A 16,423-nucleotide genomic window follows, 5' to 3' on the forward strand; every position below is an offset into this window, starting at 1 on the left:
GATAACGTTTCCCATCACTTGAGTCTGCTGATGGCCGAGAGGTTCACTGAGGTGGACTCTGATATCAAAATTGCTCGTGAGCTCACACGCTTTGATGACTTAAAGTGCTTAAAAGTGATGCTTCTAAGAACAAAGAGGCTTTGCTCCTGGTGATGGTGTTCCCGTTCCCAGGGCAGTCCCACCTCCTGGGGCTATGTGTCCATCCCTCCTGGGCTCTGCCCTCGCTGCTGTTCCAGTCGTTCCCAGGGGAAGGCTTCCTTCTCGGTCACCAAGCAGCAAAATAACTGAATTCAAGCAGCTTAAAAAAAATTCATTGTCCTTTCTTCCCTTTCTCCCTCAGCCATAATACAAATAACTTTCTCCTTTTCAAGTGCTCCTAATTGCTCCAGCAAAGGGAGGGCTTTGAGGGGCTGAAGTTGCTGGAAGGTTTGCTCCTTCCAGTGCATGCCATGGAAAATGTCAGAGCTGCTGGAGCCCGGAGGGCCGCCCCACGGCACGGCATGCTCTTGCTAAAGAGATGGTATCTGGGTCACCGAGCTTCCCCTAGCCAGGGATCCAGCGATTAGGATTCACTGCGGCTTAATGCACGGCTGCTGGCAAGGTCCCGCTAAGAATGACTAAATGGGAAGCTACGGCATGAATCCCTGATTTTTATTTTTTTTTTCCTTTTTATTTCCTTTATTTGGCTCCTCCTTCTCTTTCAGGTCCCCTGGGCATGGGTGCAACCCACCACTGCTCTCGCACAGGGGCTGTCCCTTGCTGCGGGCACCATGGCAGCTCCCGCACGCTGGCTGCCTTCAACTTATTTTAATCAAAACTCTTGATTTCTTGGGCAGAAACTATCCCTAGTAACCAAACTCTGTTTTGTCCTCTTGAAAGCCTAATGAATTTTGACAAAACCCATCAAATCTACTTTGCAAAGGAAGTCACTTGGCTGGTTGCTCAAAATTAAAGTGATTGCATATTAACTTGTGCCGTTAAAAGGTCTGTCCGCCTGGAATTTAACAGCTGCTGCATGAATTTCTACTCTAGACAGTGTGTTAATAATGTCATGCTAATGCAAATATGAAAATAGGGGGAAAGCTAGATAATCTGAGCCATTTGGGTAAGCAGTGTCTGCTAGCGTGCTTAATATAATAACCGGTAAAGCTGTGCTTTGCATCCCATTAATTCACAGGAGAGTCACTGTGTGGTACCGGGAGGCAGAGCTTCGTGCGCTAACGAAGCACCGACGTTGCTGCGTTTCCCTCCCCCTTCTGTGTCTCACCTTTGGGTTTTCGCCTTCCCAAATCTTGTCTGCTCATCCCGGGAGCTGCATCCCTGCAGCTCCCGCTTTGCTCCGCAAGATGCTCGTGTGCAGGATGAGATCCAAAGCACCTCGTCCTCTCTCCAGGGCTGTGGGGCACAGGGCTGAGCTCTCCCCATCCATGCCAGCTCCTCCGCGCCTGGGAACAGAGGGCAGGATTATTTTTTTTTCCATGGGAAAACTTAAAGAACGTGAAAAATCAGATTTTTTTTTTCTTCATAACTTTTCATGGCATGATTTTTTGTGGTGGAGTTTGGGTGAAGGCAATAGCTGACTCGGGGGGCTCTGCGGGTCTCCCCAGGCCATGGGCAGCTCTCACCCCACATCCCAAGCATCGGTCAGGGCAAACAGCCCCTCCTGGGTGCCCAGCCCAGTAAAGGCGCCCACTGCACCGGGGCCCCGAGGAAACAACTGCTGAATGTGAATGCTGGTTTTAGATATTGAGATGTTTTTAGTGAAAGGCAACATTTTCCTAAATCTTCCCCTCCACCCCTTCGGAAAGTTCAGTTTGGTGGAAAACTGTTTGATCAAAGCTGTTTTCTAGCCTCTGCATCAGAAAGACTTTATTTTTTTTTTATTTAAATGAAGGGTTTGTCTTCTCTAATGATTTCCCTTGCGTTATGGCCCATGTACTTTCGGCGCTTGGTCAGTCGATGCTCCTCCTTGGGCCTCGCTTTTCCTGGGGGGTGTTGGCTTCCAGCATGGAGATCTTAGTGGCTTGGGGGGATCCCTGAGATGCTGGGGGCCATTGCACCCCACCATGCAGGTTTGGTGTGATGGGGACTTCCCAAGGGGCTGTCTTTACCACTATGTAAAAAGAAAACTTAAAATCCGTGGGTGATGTGTACTGTAATGCATTGCCCTTCCTATGGGATGCTCCAGTGTTTGCAGCGGTGCTTGATGTTATCTAGGCAAAGAAAAGTATCCTGGGGGGATGAGGGGACTCAGGGGACCGTCCCTCTGGCCGTGGCATCATCCAGAGCCACCGGCCGCCAGAGGTTTGGGTCACCCTGGTGAAACTGTCAGAAAGTCACTTTGCTTGTTTTTTATCCCGAAAAAACCTGAACTGATTTATAATAGTGCTCATAAAACCCAAGTCTGGGGCATTAACCAGGAGAACGCCCTTTCAGCTGTTTGATAGTGTCAGAAATGGTGTGTCCGTCGGTCACTGCTGCTTAGCTGGGGTGAAGCTGCCGGGTAAATGCAGGGATGAAAATGCATTAGTGGATGGCAGGAGGCAGTTAAGGGTCCCGGGCTGACGTGGCAGCTCAGGTCTGAGCCGGGTTGTTGCTGATGGGCAGAATTACCAGAATTGAGGCTCTCTGAGCGAGCCAAAGTGACGCTGTCAGCAGCTGAAGGAGAAGGCGGGTGCAGCCGCCCTGTCCTGGCTCTTCCATCCATCCCTGCCCTGCCGCCCCTGAAATTAGCCCTAATGGAGGTTAAAATCACACCGGCGGGTATCAATCACCGAGGGGAAAATGAACCCTGCGCCATACGGGTGGGGAATTTGCGTAACGTGCCCTAATTAGAAAGAGGCTCATGAGTTAGAAATCAGTCTTGCGTTAAGTGCTAATCACAGGCCGGCTAAGGGGGATGTGATCCCACGCCTGTCACACGCCGGGGAATTAATGAGTGTTTGTAAGAGACTGCATCGAAGGGCAGAGGGAAGGACTGCCAGTGACCCTGTTACCCGGCCAGTGAGGGAGCTGAAGGTGCCCATTTTTTCAGGTACTGAAGGCAGAGAGAGCAGGCACCTATTTTTTTTTTTTTCCTTTACCTCGATAACTGAAATGACCCATATAACTAAGTCCCCGGTGTTTTATGGCCAGCCTAGTTCTCGTCTTATATATGAGCCGTGTCCAAGGGATGGCTTAGAGCTGTTGTGGCAATTTGAGCAAGAACTGGCTTTTCAGGCTCATAATAACGCCTATGAAAAGTATTTTAAAATTGATAAAGCGGGCTCGGGGAGGGTTGTGTTTGCCTGTGTTGCTCAGTGCCTCGTGCGATGGTTTTCTGCATCTCCCTCCCTGCCTGACCGAATCCAGGCAGGCAGAGCCGCTCTGCCCGTGCATCCCGCGCTGGTCCTGGCTGGCGTTTGCCAGAGCTGCGACCGACCATGCAGCGCTGCAGCGGGCACCGGGGCTGTCTGGCAATTAACAGCCGTATCTCCCTGGGAGCTAATTAATTCAAATAAACCTTCCCAGCAGCGACGGCGCAGGGGTGAGCCCCTGGGCCTGATCCAGCTGCCCGGAGTGCTCCTGGCCGTTGCCCTTAGCTGCGGATGGTAAAAATGCGGCGTGTTATCTTCGATGTGTTTCTTTGTTCACGTTAATGGAGCCAGGAGCTCGATACGTTAAAAGGTCAGCGCTGGAAGGGCTATGAAATATTTAGTGGCTGTGTTGTGCTGACCTAGTTAGTTTGCACACTCCAAGCGTGCCACCAGCTCCGGGCTGCGGCAAGGAGCCGGCACAGGGGAAGGAAGGGCGGTGGGATGGCAGGCCGGCCGCGGAGGCACTCTGCAAGGTCCCTGCGAGGAGCGGGGGGTTCCTGCAACCCATCTGCGATGGGAACCTCGATCGGAGGCTGTGCCGAGTGCTGTGCTGTGCGCCTGTGGAGCTCTGCAGGTCCTCGCTCTGCTGGGATGGCAGGATCGGACCGTCCCTAAAAGTCTTGCAAGGATTTCCATCCGTGTGGAAGGAACCCATCAAGTGGTGTAACTGTTAGCTTATTAACATCGTTAAGCAAGAGTGTTGACAATCCCAAAGTCGCCGGGGATTTGTCCTGCAGAGCACGCGTGCATATCTTGCTCATCGTCACTTCCAAAGTTTGGGAGGAAAGTACCAAGCGTTTCACGTGTGACCCGGTGGCTCATCTGCCTCCAGGCCCCGGGATCGCTTTGGAGATTCTCGAGTCCCTTCCAGCCCTTTTGCCCGTGGTTTTGGATGGTCACACAAAGATTTCCTACTGCACTGGGGCTGGGTGGGTGCTCACACGGAGCAGCCCCGTGGGGTTGTGTTTGCAGAAACCCATACGCGGGTGTCGTGGTTTAACCCCAGCCAGCAGCCAAGCACCACGCAGCCGCTCCCTTGCTCCCCCCCGCTCCCAGTGGGATGGGGAGGAGAATGGGGGGAAAAAAGGTGAAACTCGTGGGTTGAGACAAGAACGGTTTAATAAGTAAAGTAAAATATAGTGCTAACAATAATGAAATATAATAACAATTGTAATGAGAAGGAATATAACAAAAAAAGGGAGAGAGAGGGGAAAAAAAAAAAGAAATAAAACTCAAGGGAAAAGACAAGTGATGCACAATGCAATTGCTCACCACCCACTGACTGATGCCTGAGCAGCGATCCGCCTCTCCCGGCCAACTCCCCCAGTTTATATACTGGGCATGACGTTCTATGGTATGGAATAGCCCTTTGGCTAGTTTGGGTCAGCTGTCCTGGCCGTGCTCCCTCCCAGCTTCTCGTGCCCCTGCTTGCTGGCAGAGCCTGGGAAACTGAAAAATCCTTAACTTAAGCACTACTTAGCAACAACTAAACCATCAGCGTGTTATCAACATTGTTCTCACACTAAATCCAAAACACAGCCCTGTACCAGCTGCTAGGAAGAAAATTAACTGTATCCCAGCTGAAACCAGGACAGCGATCAGCTGCAGATGCCCTGGGAATATTGATGGGGTAAAATCAATCCCTGATTCAGCCAGGTGTCTCCTCCAGCCAAAGCTCCCATCCTGGTGCGAACTATGGAGCTCTGTCCCCTAACAAGGTTCCAGCCTTAAAAAGACCATCTTTATCACTAAATTTTCTTTTTTTTTCTTTGTTTGTTTGTTTGTTTATTTTGAATTACAGACGGGCCGGATCGAACCAAACTACCCCAAAGTTTGTGGTCACCAGGGCAACGTGCTGGACATCAAGTGGAATCCCTTCATTGAGAACATCATCGCGTCATGCTCCGAAGACACCTCGGTGAGCTGGGATGCTTCGAGCTGGCACCTCCTGGGAGTCGTGCAGCTCCGTGCACCCTCCTGCCTTTAATTTATACACCCGGAGGTGCGGGAAGGGGCTGCCGGAGGCACTGCGGGTGGGTGATGGCTCAGCCGGCTCGGGAACGGAGAGGGGGTAAGAGATTGATGCAGAGCAATAGGCAAATTGTGCCGATCCCCGGCTCCCGTGCCGGCAGTGCCGGGGCTGTGGCCGGTGCCTAGTTCCTCTGCTGTCCCCAGTGTCACTCGTCGTCACAGCGCTGCTCTTTCTGCGTCCCCCGCTGCAGATAAGCCATATAGCTGTGCACAACGAGGTCTTTTTTTTTTTTTCCCCCCCAAGCCCAACAGCAATGCTATTATTAATCCTTCTTGCTCTCAGGGAGCGCAGGGGCTGCAACCGCTCTCGTGGCCTGATCTATCAAGTGATATGGGCAAAAGGCAGTTTCGCAGGCTGGGGGGTAACGAATCAGGTCATCTTTACGTAGCTGTTATTTGCATCCTCCTCCTTTTTATTTTCTGGACACAAACAAGTCCATCCCAAAGGCTGTATCATAGAGGGAAAAAAGCCTTTGTGCAAGGGAGAAGATCAGAAACCATCGCCCATTCTGCACGGCAGAAGCCGGGGTTTGGGGTGATCCAGTTTTTAACCAGTTTTACAAATCCGCCTCACCTCATCCTTAGCGTTTCACTGTATTATCACCTAACGTCTCATCCTCTCCTGCAGTTCAGTATATTGGCATTTTTTTATTAGCTGAAAGCTTGTCAAGGAAGATATTGAGTGGGGGAAAAAAATTCAGATCATGGCCATGAATCATGGTGAGCTGTCTCCCACTTTAAATTATAACCTTTTATATACAGTCGCCAGGGAATGGGAGGTGCTGGGAGGGAAGGAGGATACTGGGAAGACTTCATGAGCCATCATTAAACCTGGGAAATTAAGTTAATTGCCCCTGAGACTGTCCAGTGGTGCCTGGGGTGCTGCTTATGGGCAGGTCCTGCACCTTCGGGTTCTCTCTGCTCTCACCCAGGAGGTTTAACGAGGTTCAGGCCAACAGTCTTTATCAAAGAGAGAGGATGCTCACGTCCTCGTGGAGTCCGAGCTGCAGAAAACAGAGTATTTGCACGATATTTGTCACCCAGGGGCACCGTCAGTCCCAGGCTGGGGACACCACCGCTGCGGGAGACACGGAGGACCTGCCACGTGCACCGCGTGCCGGGGGGGAGCGTGGTGATGCAGCCGGCCGGTCCTGCGCCAGACCCGTGTCTTTCCTCCATCGTGCCCTGTGCAGAGAGGACACAAGGCGTGCAGCCTTGTCCCCGGGGCATCGCTGCGGGTTAATGCTCTCCAAGGGGGTGGTGAGGATTTTACGTCTCGGCAGCACCCAGTATTAACGGCTGCGGTTTGACGCTGCCTTGCTGGAGAGCGATCTCTCTCGCAGCCCAGCCGGGTTATCGCTCTGCTTGGAACCCCTCCTGTAATTTCTCACTCGCTATCAAACCTGTATCTATCCGTACCTGTCTGTCCCCGCTTGGATAACGGCGTCTGTCCTCGCCTGATGCTCTCCCTTGGGGCACCGGGACCATTAATTCATTATTTGTCCTCGCAGGACAATTAGCGGCAGGGCTGATCCGTGAGTTCCTGGTCCGTGCTGCGAGCTGCTGAAATGCTGTGAAGGCTTTTTGGGAAGGAGCTTTTAAAGGGCAGGACAAACCAAGCGGGAAGATGAAAAGGGGAATTACCCAATCTCCGTAGGTGTTTCAGGCTCTGCATTTTCCTTGTGCCGGAGCTCTCCGTGCACTCGGGCGCAGTGAGCTGATGTGGCATGCAGAGCTAGAGGGGGGATTTTGGAGCACGGTGTCTTGTTTGCAGAACATCTCATGGCGGAAAGGGCCGTTTCAGGGAAAATTTTATCAAGAAGGTTTCTTAGGACGGGTTGGGAGAGGAAGCCTCTGGTTTCGCAGGCTGCGTCCCATGCCGGCTGCTCTCCCTGGTGTCATGGGAGGAGGTGGAGGGAGGTGTTTCTAGGGCTGCTCCTCTGGGTCTTTTTTAATGAGAATTTTCCAAAAGCATCATTTCCATCCCGGGGTGGGATGAGGTTGTGAAATGCAGTGCTTGGTTTTTGAGTTAGCTCCAGCTATGGCAACAGAACGGCGTTAGTACTGCAACCAGTTCCGACACGTCTATTTTCAGGTCATAGTGACCGTGGTAATGGGGAAACCTGCCTAAAATAGCCAGTCCCTGGCACTCACCCCCTTTTTTTTTTTTTTTTTTTTTTTGCAAGACATGAGGAATGATGCAACTCCGTTAGGAGCAGACCGCAGAGGTGATGCCATGCTGCAGAGCCCCAGCGATGATTCCCAGCTGAGCACGGATGCAGGACACATTTAATAACCATCCTTTAGGCTACCAGCACAGCAAAAGACAAGAGGTAGCTCCTATTTGAGCAGACCCTGACGATGCAGGAAGCCCGGGCATCGCAGCTGAGTTCGTGAAGGTTTCCCTGTGTCCCCCCCTCCCCGGGTTTGATGGCTCATCCCCTGAGCAGCGAGCGCGCAGCAGGCGTGCAGAGCTCGCTCGGAGCCCTCGTGGATGCAGATCGCTGGAGCGAGGCGCAGCCGGAGGTTTGGTAACAGCCGTTTCATAACCCGCCGCTTTCGTAACCGGTTCCTTCGACACCCGGCGAGCAGGGCTGTGTTACTTGTTCCTCGTGTTGTGCCTTGTTCAAAAACCGCTGATGCTCTCAGAATCGTCCCTCCGAGCCAAACCGGCCTCTTAACCGTGTCTCTCTCATAACGCCGTTTCCTCTGCACGCCATGCAACCCGAAGAGCAGTGTCTTCCGCTTCTAAATGCGCAGGTTCAGGCAGAAAACTCACCGCTCCACCCGTACATCCTTATGCAGATTTTTTCACTGCAATCTTGCAAATTAACTTTTGCCCCCCGCTCCCAGGCTGTAGCTCAGACCCTGGCTGGACGGGGCAACCCTTGTGGGTGCTGGAGAAGAAAGGGAGGAGCGACCAAAGGGGCAGCAGGATCAGTCCTCCCCAGGCAGCAGCCTCCCAGATATTCCCTACATTTTGGAAAAGCTTTATTTCAACTCAGCGATGCTCCGTGGGGCAGCACGGCCCTGGCCACCGTGTCTGCCCAAAGGCAAGCTTGTCTTTTGAGGTGCTGGTGGAGAAGGCGAAAGGGAACCCGCATGGGGTGTGTGCTGCATTCGATACGGTTTGGCTTTTTTAATGAGTGTTACTTAAAGCTGTTGTGATGTGTCTGCAACTGATGTAAGAGCTGGGATGAGCTGAAGGCTCTGGCAAGGACGAGTGCGCTGGCCGAGGCAGCCTGCCACGGGGAGGAGACGAGGGTGCGAAGCTCAGTCATTTCGTCTCTTCCCCTGAACCGCAGGGACGTGTACGCACCAACAAACGCTGCTGGGTTTCGAGTGGCTCTGGGAAGGCGCAGGGCTGGCAGGACCCCGGGTCTCGCTGCTCGGACCCGGGTGCTTGGGCACGGAGCAGACCGCGGGGGGTTAGATAAATGTCTGTCTGTGTCGTGTCACGAATGACGTCTCACTTCGGCCTCTTACCGGTGACCTGCCACGGAGATGAGAGCATCTATAACCGCTCTTTGATAGTATTATCTGGAGCTGTTTAACTGAAGAGGAGACGCTACAGAAGCCTTATTCTGTCCCAGTGCATCACCTCCTTTTGTTCAGCAAGCACCTTCAGTGCAGAGGCTTTTCTGGCTTGTTTTTAACCCAGGTTCTCCCCGCTGGGCAGGCGGCCGTTCCCGGCGAGGCTGACGGCAGCGGGGGGTCTCCCCCGGAGCGCTGCATGGGCTGCATCGGGTCCTTCTCCTCAGCACCCGCAGTCCCGGGGTGAAACCGCTGCCTTTTTTTGGGCTACCCTTTTCCCCCAGTGCTTGCTGGTCTGATGGGACGGACTCGCCGTGCTCTCCCCCTGCCCTCACACGGGACCGGATCGACCTCAGCACACCATTAGGGTGCAGGATGAGGCCGCTGGTATCGGGGCACCGCGGGGATTCAGCAGCTCAGAGCCCACCCTGGGCAGGTGTCGGGGTCCTCCCGGGGTTCCCAAACCCATCCTGACGCCTGCCCCATCCCGTAGGTGCGGATCTGGGAGATCCCCGAGGGCGGCCTGAAGAGGAACATGACGGAGGCCGTCCTGGAGCTGTACGGGCACAGCCGGCGCGTCGGCCTCGTCGAGTGGCACCCCACCACCAACAACATTCTCTTCAGCGCCGGCTATGACTATAAGGTGAGCCCTGCCCGGCCCGGCTCCTTGCCCGGGGCTGCCCTTGCAAAGGCTTTCCCTGCTCGTGGTGTGGGTGGAAGTCACCTGCGTGCAGCCAGGACAGGATCCTGCCGGCTGGAATAAGATGAGCCACCATGCACGCAGCAGAGCGGTACCTTCCCTCGTTGCAAGGGTCTTGCACCCGGTCATAAGGACTATTTTAATTTTGCACAAGCAGCAGCTGCAGGGCAGCCCTGGGAGGAGGGAAGGGGGCTCTGTAGGGGATGAGGGGGCGATTTCAGCCAAAACAGGAGATATTCAGATGCTCAAAGCAGACGTGGAGGTTGCAGGAGGGGTGGGGGGTTTCCAGGAGTTAGAGATGCCAGGGCAGCCTCCCCTCTTCCCGCAGGTCCTCATCTGGAACCTGGACATCGGGGAGCCGGTGAAGATGATCGACTGCCACACGGATGTCATCCTCTGCATGTCCTTCAACACTGACGGCAGCCTCCTGGCCACCACCTGCAAGGACAAGAAGCTGCGAGTTGTGGAGCCACGCTCTGGCAGGGTCCTGCAGGTGCGGTGCTCGTGCCGGGGGGGCTGCGTGCTGTGTGGGATGGGGGGGGGGGTTAGAAAGAAGATCTTGGGGAGGAATCCTACTGAAACGTGTAAAAACATTTGCAAGGTACCGTACGTACTTGTGATGTGATGTTTTGCATGGGTCAGGGTCTGCAGGTCATTCTCTGCTGGTCGTTTAAATTAGGTGGAGATGATGGGGAGGGCTTGGCCTCATCCCAGGCACAGGAGCTGGAGGCTTTTATTCTTTTATTAATTAAGGATCTGTGGAAAACAATAGAAATTAGGGGGGAAAGAAGCAGAAAGTTCCAGAAAGAGCCACAGTTTGGAGGAAGACGGGGGTTTCTCAGTGAAGGTGACAGCTAATATTAAGGGAGACGGGCATTTTCGTTTTGCACAGGGGACAGGCGCTGAATCCCGGTACCTCCATACTGGCTGCCACCCCACCAGCACGGAGCCGGTGTTTCACCGGGACGAGGCGGGAGAGGCAGTGGGGGGGGTGGCAGGTCAGGGTACCTGCCAAGGAAGGGGCTTTCCCGGGGTGAGGGCCGGGTCTGAGGGCCACAGCGGGGAGGCTGCCGGCCAGCACGCTCCTTGTCTTGCAGGAGGCCAGCTGCAAAAACCACCGCGTCAACCGAGTGGTCTTCCTGGGCAGCACGAAGCGGCTGCTGACGACGGGGGTGTCACGCTGGAACACGCGGCAGATTGCCCTCTGGGACCAGGTGGGTGCTGGGACCCCCGCTCCGTCCCTACTGGGACCCCCGCTCCGTCCCTACTGGGACCCCCGCTCGGCACGAGCATCGGGACATCTTGGTTAATCAAGTGCTTTTGCCTGTTGTGCAGGAAGACCTCTCCATGCCCCTGATAGAGGAGGAGATCGACGGGCTCTCGGGTCTCCTCTTCCCTTTCTACGACGCCGACACTCACATGCTGTACTTGGCTGGCAAGGTACGGGCTGTGCTTCGCATCCCACGGGGGCTGCAGCATCTGCTGGGGGGGGTGAAGGGGTCTCTTCTCCAGCAAATGGCGTGGGGGAGAACCACCAGCCGGGGAGCAGGGCTGTGCTGAGCCCTGAGCAAAGCGTTACGCAGCTCTTCGGCCACAAACCCCTGGTTTGGAGAGGTGCCCGCCGCTGTTGCATGAGCGGGTAGCATCCCGCTGGGCAATACGTGGGGCTGCAGCATTCCCAGCCTGTACCCCCCCAGCGTTTCCCAAGGATGGGGTGCTGAGGGTTGTTATCATGGTCTTTATTCAACTTCATGTTTGCCAAAGCACTAAACCATCCCTCTTCCCTGCGCTCGCTCCAGGGCGACGGCAACATTCGGTACTACGAGATTGGCTCGGAAAAGCCTTACTTGAGTTATCTCATGGAGTTTCGCTCCCCGGCCCCGCAAAAAGGACTGGGTAAGGATGGCTGGGCTGCTGACCCTTCGCTCTGAACGTGCAAAAGGTAGATGATGGAAGGCGCTTAATTAAATGCTGCAGGCAAATGGGTTTGGCACAGGTTTGGCAGGTGCTGTGCCAGCTCTGGAGCATCAACGCAGGGCTGCAGCGCTTGCAGGGCGACATTCACATTGCTGTGCCATCCTTTCTGTGGTGATTCAGCCGGGCTGGGGCTGAGTCCTGGCCAGGCGCAGGCCTGGTGACACCCTTCCTGCTGTCTCACATGCCATGGCTTTACCAGGGGATATCAGTCAGTGATTCCTGTGATTTGTCCTGAATAAAAGCTGCTCATCCCTCTCCCAATGTCCCTGCAAACGCCCCTGGTGTTGCCCAGGTCTGTGCCCCGGGTCCCCAGGGTGATGGCAGGGAATAATTCAGTAAAGATCTGGGTCTCCTGATGGAAAGCAAGGATCTTTTGGGGTCCTTTGTGCCGGGGAGGTGGATGGGTCCCAGCCGGCTGCCCAGGGTTTGCAGCACCCGGGGGTTATTGTCTGCGCCTCCTCCGCAGGGGTGATGCCAAAGCACGGGCTGGACGTGTCGGCCTGCGAGGTCTTTCGTTTCTACAAGCTCGTCACCCTCAAGGGGCTGATCGAACCCATCTCGATGATCGTGCCGAGGAGGGTGAGTCCTTCGCTGCACCCCGGGGCGCGGGGGTGAGCGGCGTCCGGGGGTGTCCAAAGCGGGTCCGGTGTGATGGAGATGCCCCCGCTTGCACCGCTTTGCTGACCAGTCCGACAGCTGGGTCTCTTTGCACCAGTCTTAGACCTCCCGGTCGTTACACCTCCCAGGGATGGGATTCCCAGGGGGTTTTTACCCAAGGCTTAATGGGAATGTTTTTAGGAAATGCATCCCTGCATTGCTCCTGGCCTTGATGCAACTGATTCGTGCAAAACCAGCTTGGTCCATTGTGATGGGCAGCAAGGGGCTCATCTCGCCTGAGGTTTGGGGGCTGTTTCTGCTAAAATATATCTTGGAGCTGGAGCAGGGTTTGGCGTTTGCCTTCTCAGCGCCGTCTGCCGCTGGAAGCAAAGCCAGCCACCGGCCAGGGCTGCGCAAAGAAGCCGGTCCCGGGCTCTGCCGCAGCTCAGCAGCCGCTCATCCTCCTCCGGCCCCTCCGCTCTGCTGCCGGCAGCAGGCCAGCGTTTCCCAGATTCGCTGTGTGTGCCCTGAGCAGGCAGCGCTGGCATTTCTCACCTAACTTCATGGTGCTTCCCCAGATACCCTGGGTGGCTGCATTGCTGCATGCCAAAGGAGTGAGCGCAACTGTTTGCAGCACGTTGCAACGTGTAGTTAAAATTGTGAGCGGATTCACGGAGGCGGTTGCTTTTCTTTCCCTATGTTTTTAGTCAGAAACGTATCAAGAGGACATTTACCCGATGACTCCGGGTACGGAGCCAGCCCTCACGCCGGATGAATGGCTGAGCGGGGTGAACAGAGGTAAAGCCACCCGTGCCGTGCTGGGTGGGTGGCACGGAGCCCCGAAAATAGTCGGGCAGTGGGATGGGACCTGTCCTGGTTTTGGCTGGGATAGAGTTAATGTTCTTCCTAGTAGCTGGTACAGGGCTGTGTTTTGGATTTAGTGTGAGAATAATGTTGATAACACGCTGATGGTTTAGTTGTTGCTAAGTAGCGCTTATCCTAAGTTAAGGATTTTTCAGTTTCCCATGCTCTGCCAGCAAGCAGGTGAGCAAGAAGCTGGGAGGGAGCACGGCCAGGACAGCTGACCCCAACTAGCCCAAGGGCTATTCCATGCCATAGAGCATCATGCCCAGTATATAAACTGGGGGGAGTTGTCTGGGAGGGGCTGATCGCTGCTCAGGCATCCGTCAGTGGGTGGTGAGCAATTGCATTGTGCATCACTTGTCTTTTCTTGGGTCTAATTTCTCTCTTTTTGTTATATACCTTTTCATTACTATTATTATTATAATATTTCTGTATTATTATTTTAGTTACTAAACCGTTCTTGTCTCAACCCACAAGTTTTACTTTTTTTTTTTTTTCCCTGATTCTTCTCCCCATCCCACTGGGAGCAGGGAAGGATGAGCGGCTGCGTGGTGCTTAGCTGCTGGCTGGGGTTAAACCACAACAGGACCGCAGCCCCCCCTGACCCCCTCCCGCGCTCTGCCCCGCACAGATCCCATCCTGATGTCACTGAAGGAGGGCTACAAGAAGACATCCAAAATTGTCTTTAAGGCACCGATAAGGGAGAAGAAAAGCGTCGTCGTTAACGGCATAGACCTGCTGGAGAACGTGCCGCCCCGGACGGAGAATGAGGTAGGGCAGCGCGGCCCCGGCATGGGGACGGGAGGGGACAGTTGCTGGCTGGGGGGGGACATTTTCTGGGTGCAGCTTGGAAAGCCACCGCCTTGCAGGTCTCTGCTTGTACTCCCAAACTGAAGTGCCTGGGCACCGCGTTTCCCTGTGACTTGAAGCATCCCGCTCCACATTAACCACACAGAGCACCCGAAAGGAGCGGTGTTAAGCTCCTAAATTTTATTTTATTTTTTTTTATTTTTTTTTTAATTAAAATCCTTCTCCGGGAACAACATTCAGAGGCTCTGGCGAAACATCAGCACTTGGTCCCGGAAGGAATTTGTTTTGCTGGAGCTGAGTTTGCAGATTGCATGCGTTCGGGTATCCCCGAGCTGGAGGGTGAAATATTAAATCCGAGAGAGCCGGCGGCACGGCAGATGAAGTAGTGTTGCAAAAGCAGCCAGGTTATGAAACGGCCCCAGCGTGGCTCCGGGGGCTGGCAGGAGGGCGAAGCCCCGGGGATGAGCGGCCGGTGCGGTCCCTCCAGCTCCCTCCTTCCCTTCCAGCTCCTTCGGATGTTCTTCCGACAGCAGGACGAGATCCGGCGGCTGAAAGAGGAGCTCTCGCAGAAAGACATACGGATCCGACAGCTACAGCTGGAGTTAAAAAACTTACGTAACAGCCCGAAGAATAATTAACTTCCAGGGACGGTTTTATAAATAAACTTTCTTTGTTTATACTCGCTCTTTAATTTTATTGTATCCACTTACACAGAATATGAGCCAGAAGTCAAGTGACCTGCCAAGAGCCCACTCGCTAACTGGAAATACGTCCTCCTAGTCTTGTCTAGCACTAAAACCGCTATAACCGAAAGCTACTGCATGAGAGGCGGCTGGGGCGGCCACGTGCCCCAGCAATGGTCTTGGAGTAAGTAGACGAGCCATGTCCCCTCCGTCGGGATTCACTGGCACGGGGCAGCCGGAACGGCGGCGGCGACTCCCCGGGAAAGCGCGATGCTTCGTTGCTATTAATTTTTTTTTTTCCTATGCAAAACTGTGACAGTGGGGGCAGAACTGGAACGGGGTGCGGGAAGGGCTTAACTCACAAAAGCACGCTGCTGCGGCGGCAGCCCGGGACCCTTCCCGTGGCGGCGATGCTGCCGGGGGCGGTGGCTGTGGCACAGCCGGGCGGGCTCCGGCACAGCCGGGCTTTGGCAGGAGCAGCCTGTGAGCGTCCCCGGGCTACAGCCTGGGGAAGGGAGTTGCTCCATGTGCATGCGTGTGTGCGTGCATCCGTGCACATGCACCTATATCCTTCCTTAAATTAAAAAAAAAAAAAAAAGAAGAGGTTGGGTTTCCTAACCGGGGAGGGATTTTTGCTCCCTCTGCCTCCGCAAAGAGGGACTTACCCTCCTCCTTTCTGCTGGGACACGTGCCAGTGCCATGGGGAGGGGGGAAGGATGTGTCACCCGGCTTGCTCCGAGGGTCCCCGGGTGGCTGCCGGCCGCGGCGCTGCCCCGAGGGATGGACCCAGTGGGTGCTGGGGCTCGGTGGGTTCAGCACGTGTGTACAATCACAGGTTTTTGTGGATTAGGCCTGTAGCACAGGGAACGACACCAAATACTGCTAGTTTACCTATATATATATATATATTTTCACTAAATCAAGTTGCTGATCTGCCAGTGCAACAGTTTCTCCTCTCCGTTAATTTACATTGTGCCCCGCACCCACTGCTTCCCCCTCTTTATGTTCAATGTGCTGTCATTGCCTATTATTTATGCTACCATGGAATAGTGATGAAATAAAATGTTTTCAAGATACCAAAACCTTGCCCGCTCCTTTCTTCCTTTACCGAGGGACCACGCGTGAGCGCTGGCCCCCACCGGAGAGAGGGTGGTGGGACCCAAAGGAGCATTTTTGGGTGCGCACAAAGGTGTCCTCTGCTTGCCTCTGGGGCTGGGAGGTCCCTGCAGGGTCGAGCGATGCTGGCCGGAGGCTCGGCTCGATGGTGTGGGATGGCTGCACGGGGCTCGGGTGTGCGGCACAAGGAGCAGAAGCCCTGCTTGTGCAGGGAAGGAGGTGCTGGGGAACTGCCGCAGGCTGCGTTGGGCTCCCCTGCAAGGCGAGCTGCGCGGGGGGAGATGCTCACTGGAAGCGCTTCGCTGGATGGGGGAAGCAGCCAAAGATGAATCGTAGCATCACGGAATGGTTTGGGTTGGAAGGGACCTTTAAAGGTCATCGAGTCCAACCCCCCTGCCATAAGCAGGGACATCTTCCACTAGATCAGGTTGCTTAGAGCTCCGTCCAACCTCACCTTGAATGTTTCCAGGGATGGGGCATCTACCACCTCTCTGGGCAACCTGTGCCAGTGTTTCACCACCCTCATCGTAAAAAATTTCTTCCTTCTATCTAGTCTGAATCTCCTCTCTTTTAGTTTAAAACCATTACCCCTTGTCCTATCACAACAGGCCCTACTAAAAAGTCTGTCCCCGTCTTTCTTATAAGCCCCTTATGCCGAGACTGGCCCCAAATTCCCAGGTAAAATGCAGCGGTTCTGCGGCTGCCCTGGCTCCCTGCGGTGCCGCAGCCGGGCGTGCGTGAGCAAGAGGGCAGTG

At 54.6% G+C, this 16,423-nt stretch overlaps 1 protein-coding gene across 2 annotated transcripts in view; it reads left to right on the forward strand.

Moving 5' to 3' along the window:
* Positions 1-14,548, forward strand: part of CORO2B (coronin 2B) — a 45,183-nt gene extending 30,635 nt beyond the window's left edge. For both annotated transcript variants that reach the window (XM_050902938.1, XM_050902939.1), the window contains 10 exons: positions 5,158-5,274; positions 9,415-9,564; positions 9,950-10,114; positions 10,719-10,835; positions 10,957-11,061; positions 11,421-11,517; positions 12,065-12,177; positions 12,903-12,993; positions 13,691-13,830; positions 14,376-14,548. In XM_050902938.1, coding sequence (XP_050758895.1) covers positions 5,158-5,274; positions 9,415-9,564; positions 9,950-10,114; positions 10,719-10,835; positions 10,957-11,061; positions 11,421-11,517; positions 12,065-12,177; positions 12,903-12,993; positions 13,691-13,830; positions 14,376-14,507 — 1,227 coding nt within the window. In that variant the 3' untranslated portion in view covers positions 14,508-14,548. The remainder of the gene's footprint in view (positions 1-5,157; positions 5,275-9,414; positions 9,565-9,949; positions 10,115-10,718; positions 10,836-10,956; positions 11,062-11,420; positions 11,518-12,064; positions 12,178-12,902; positions 12,994-13,690; positions 13,831-14,375) is intronic.
* The last annotated feature ends 1,875 nt before the right edge of the window (positions 14,549-16,423 follow it).

The sequence above is a fragment of the Gymnogyps californianus genome, chromosome 11 (genome assembly GCF_018139145.2).
Source record: "Gymnogyps californianus isolate 813 chromosome 11, ASM1813914v2, whole genome shotgun sequence".
Taxonomy (NCBI): domain Eukaryota; kingdom Metazoa; phylum Chordata; class Aves; order Accipitriformes; family Cathartidae; genus Gymnogyps; species Gymnogyps californianus.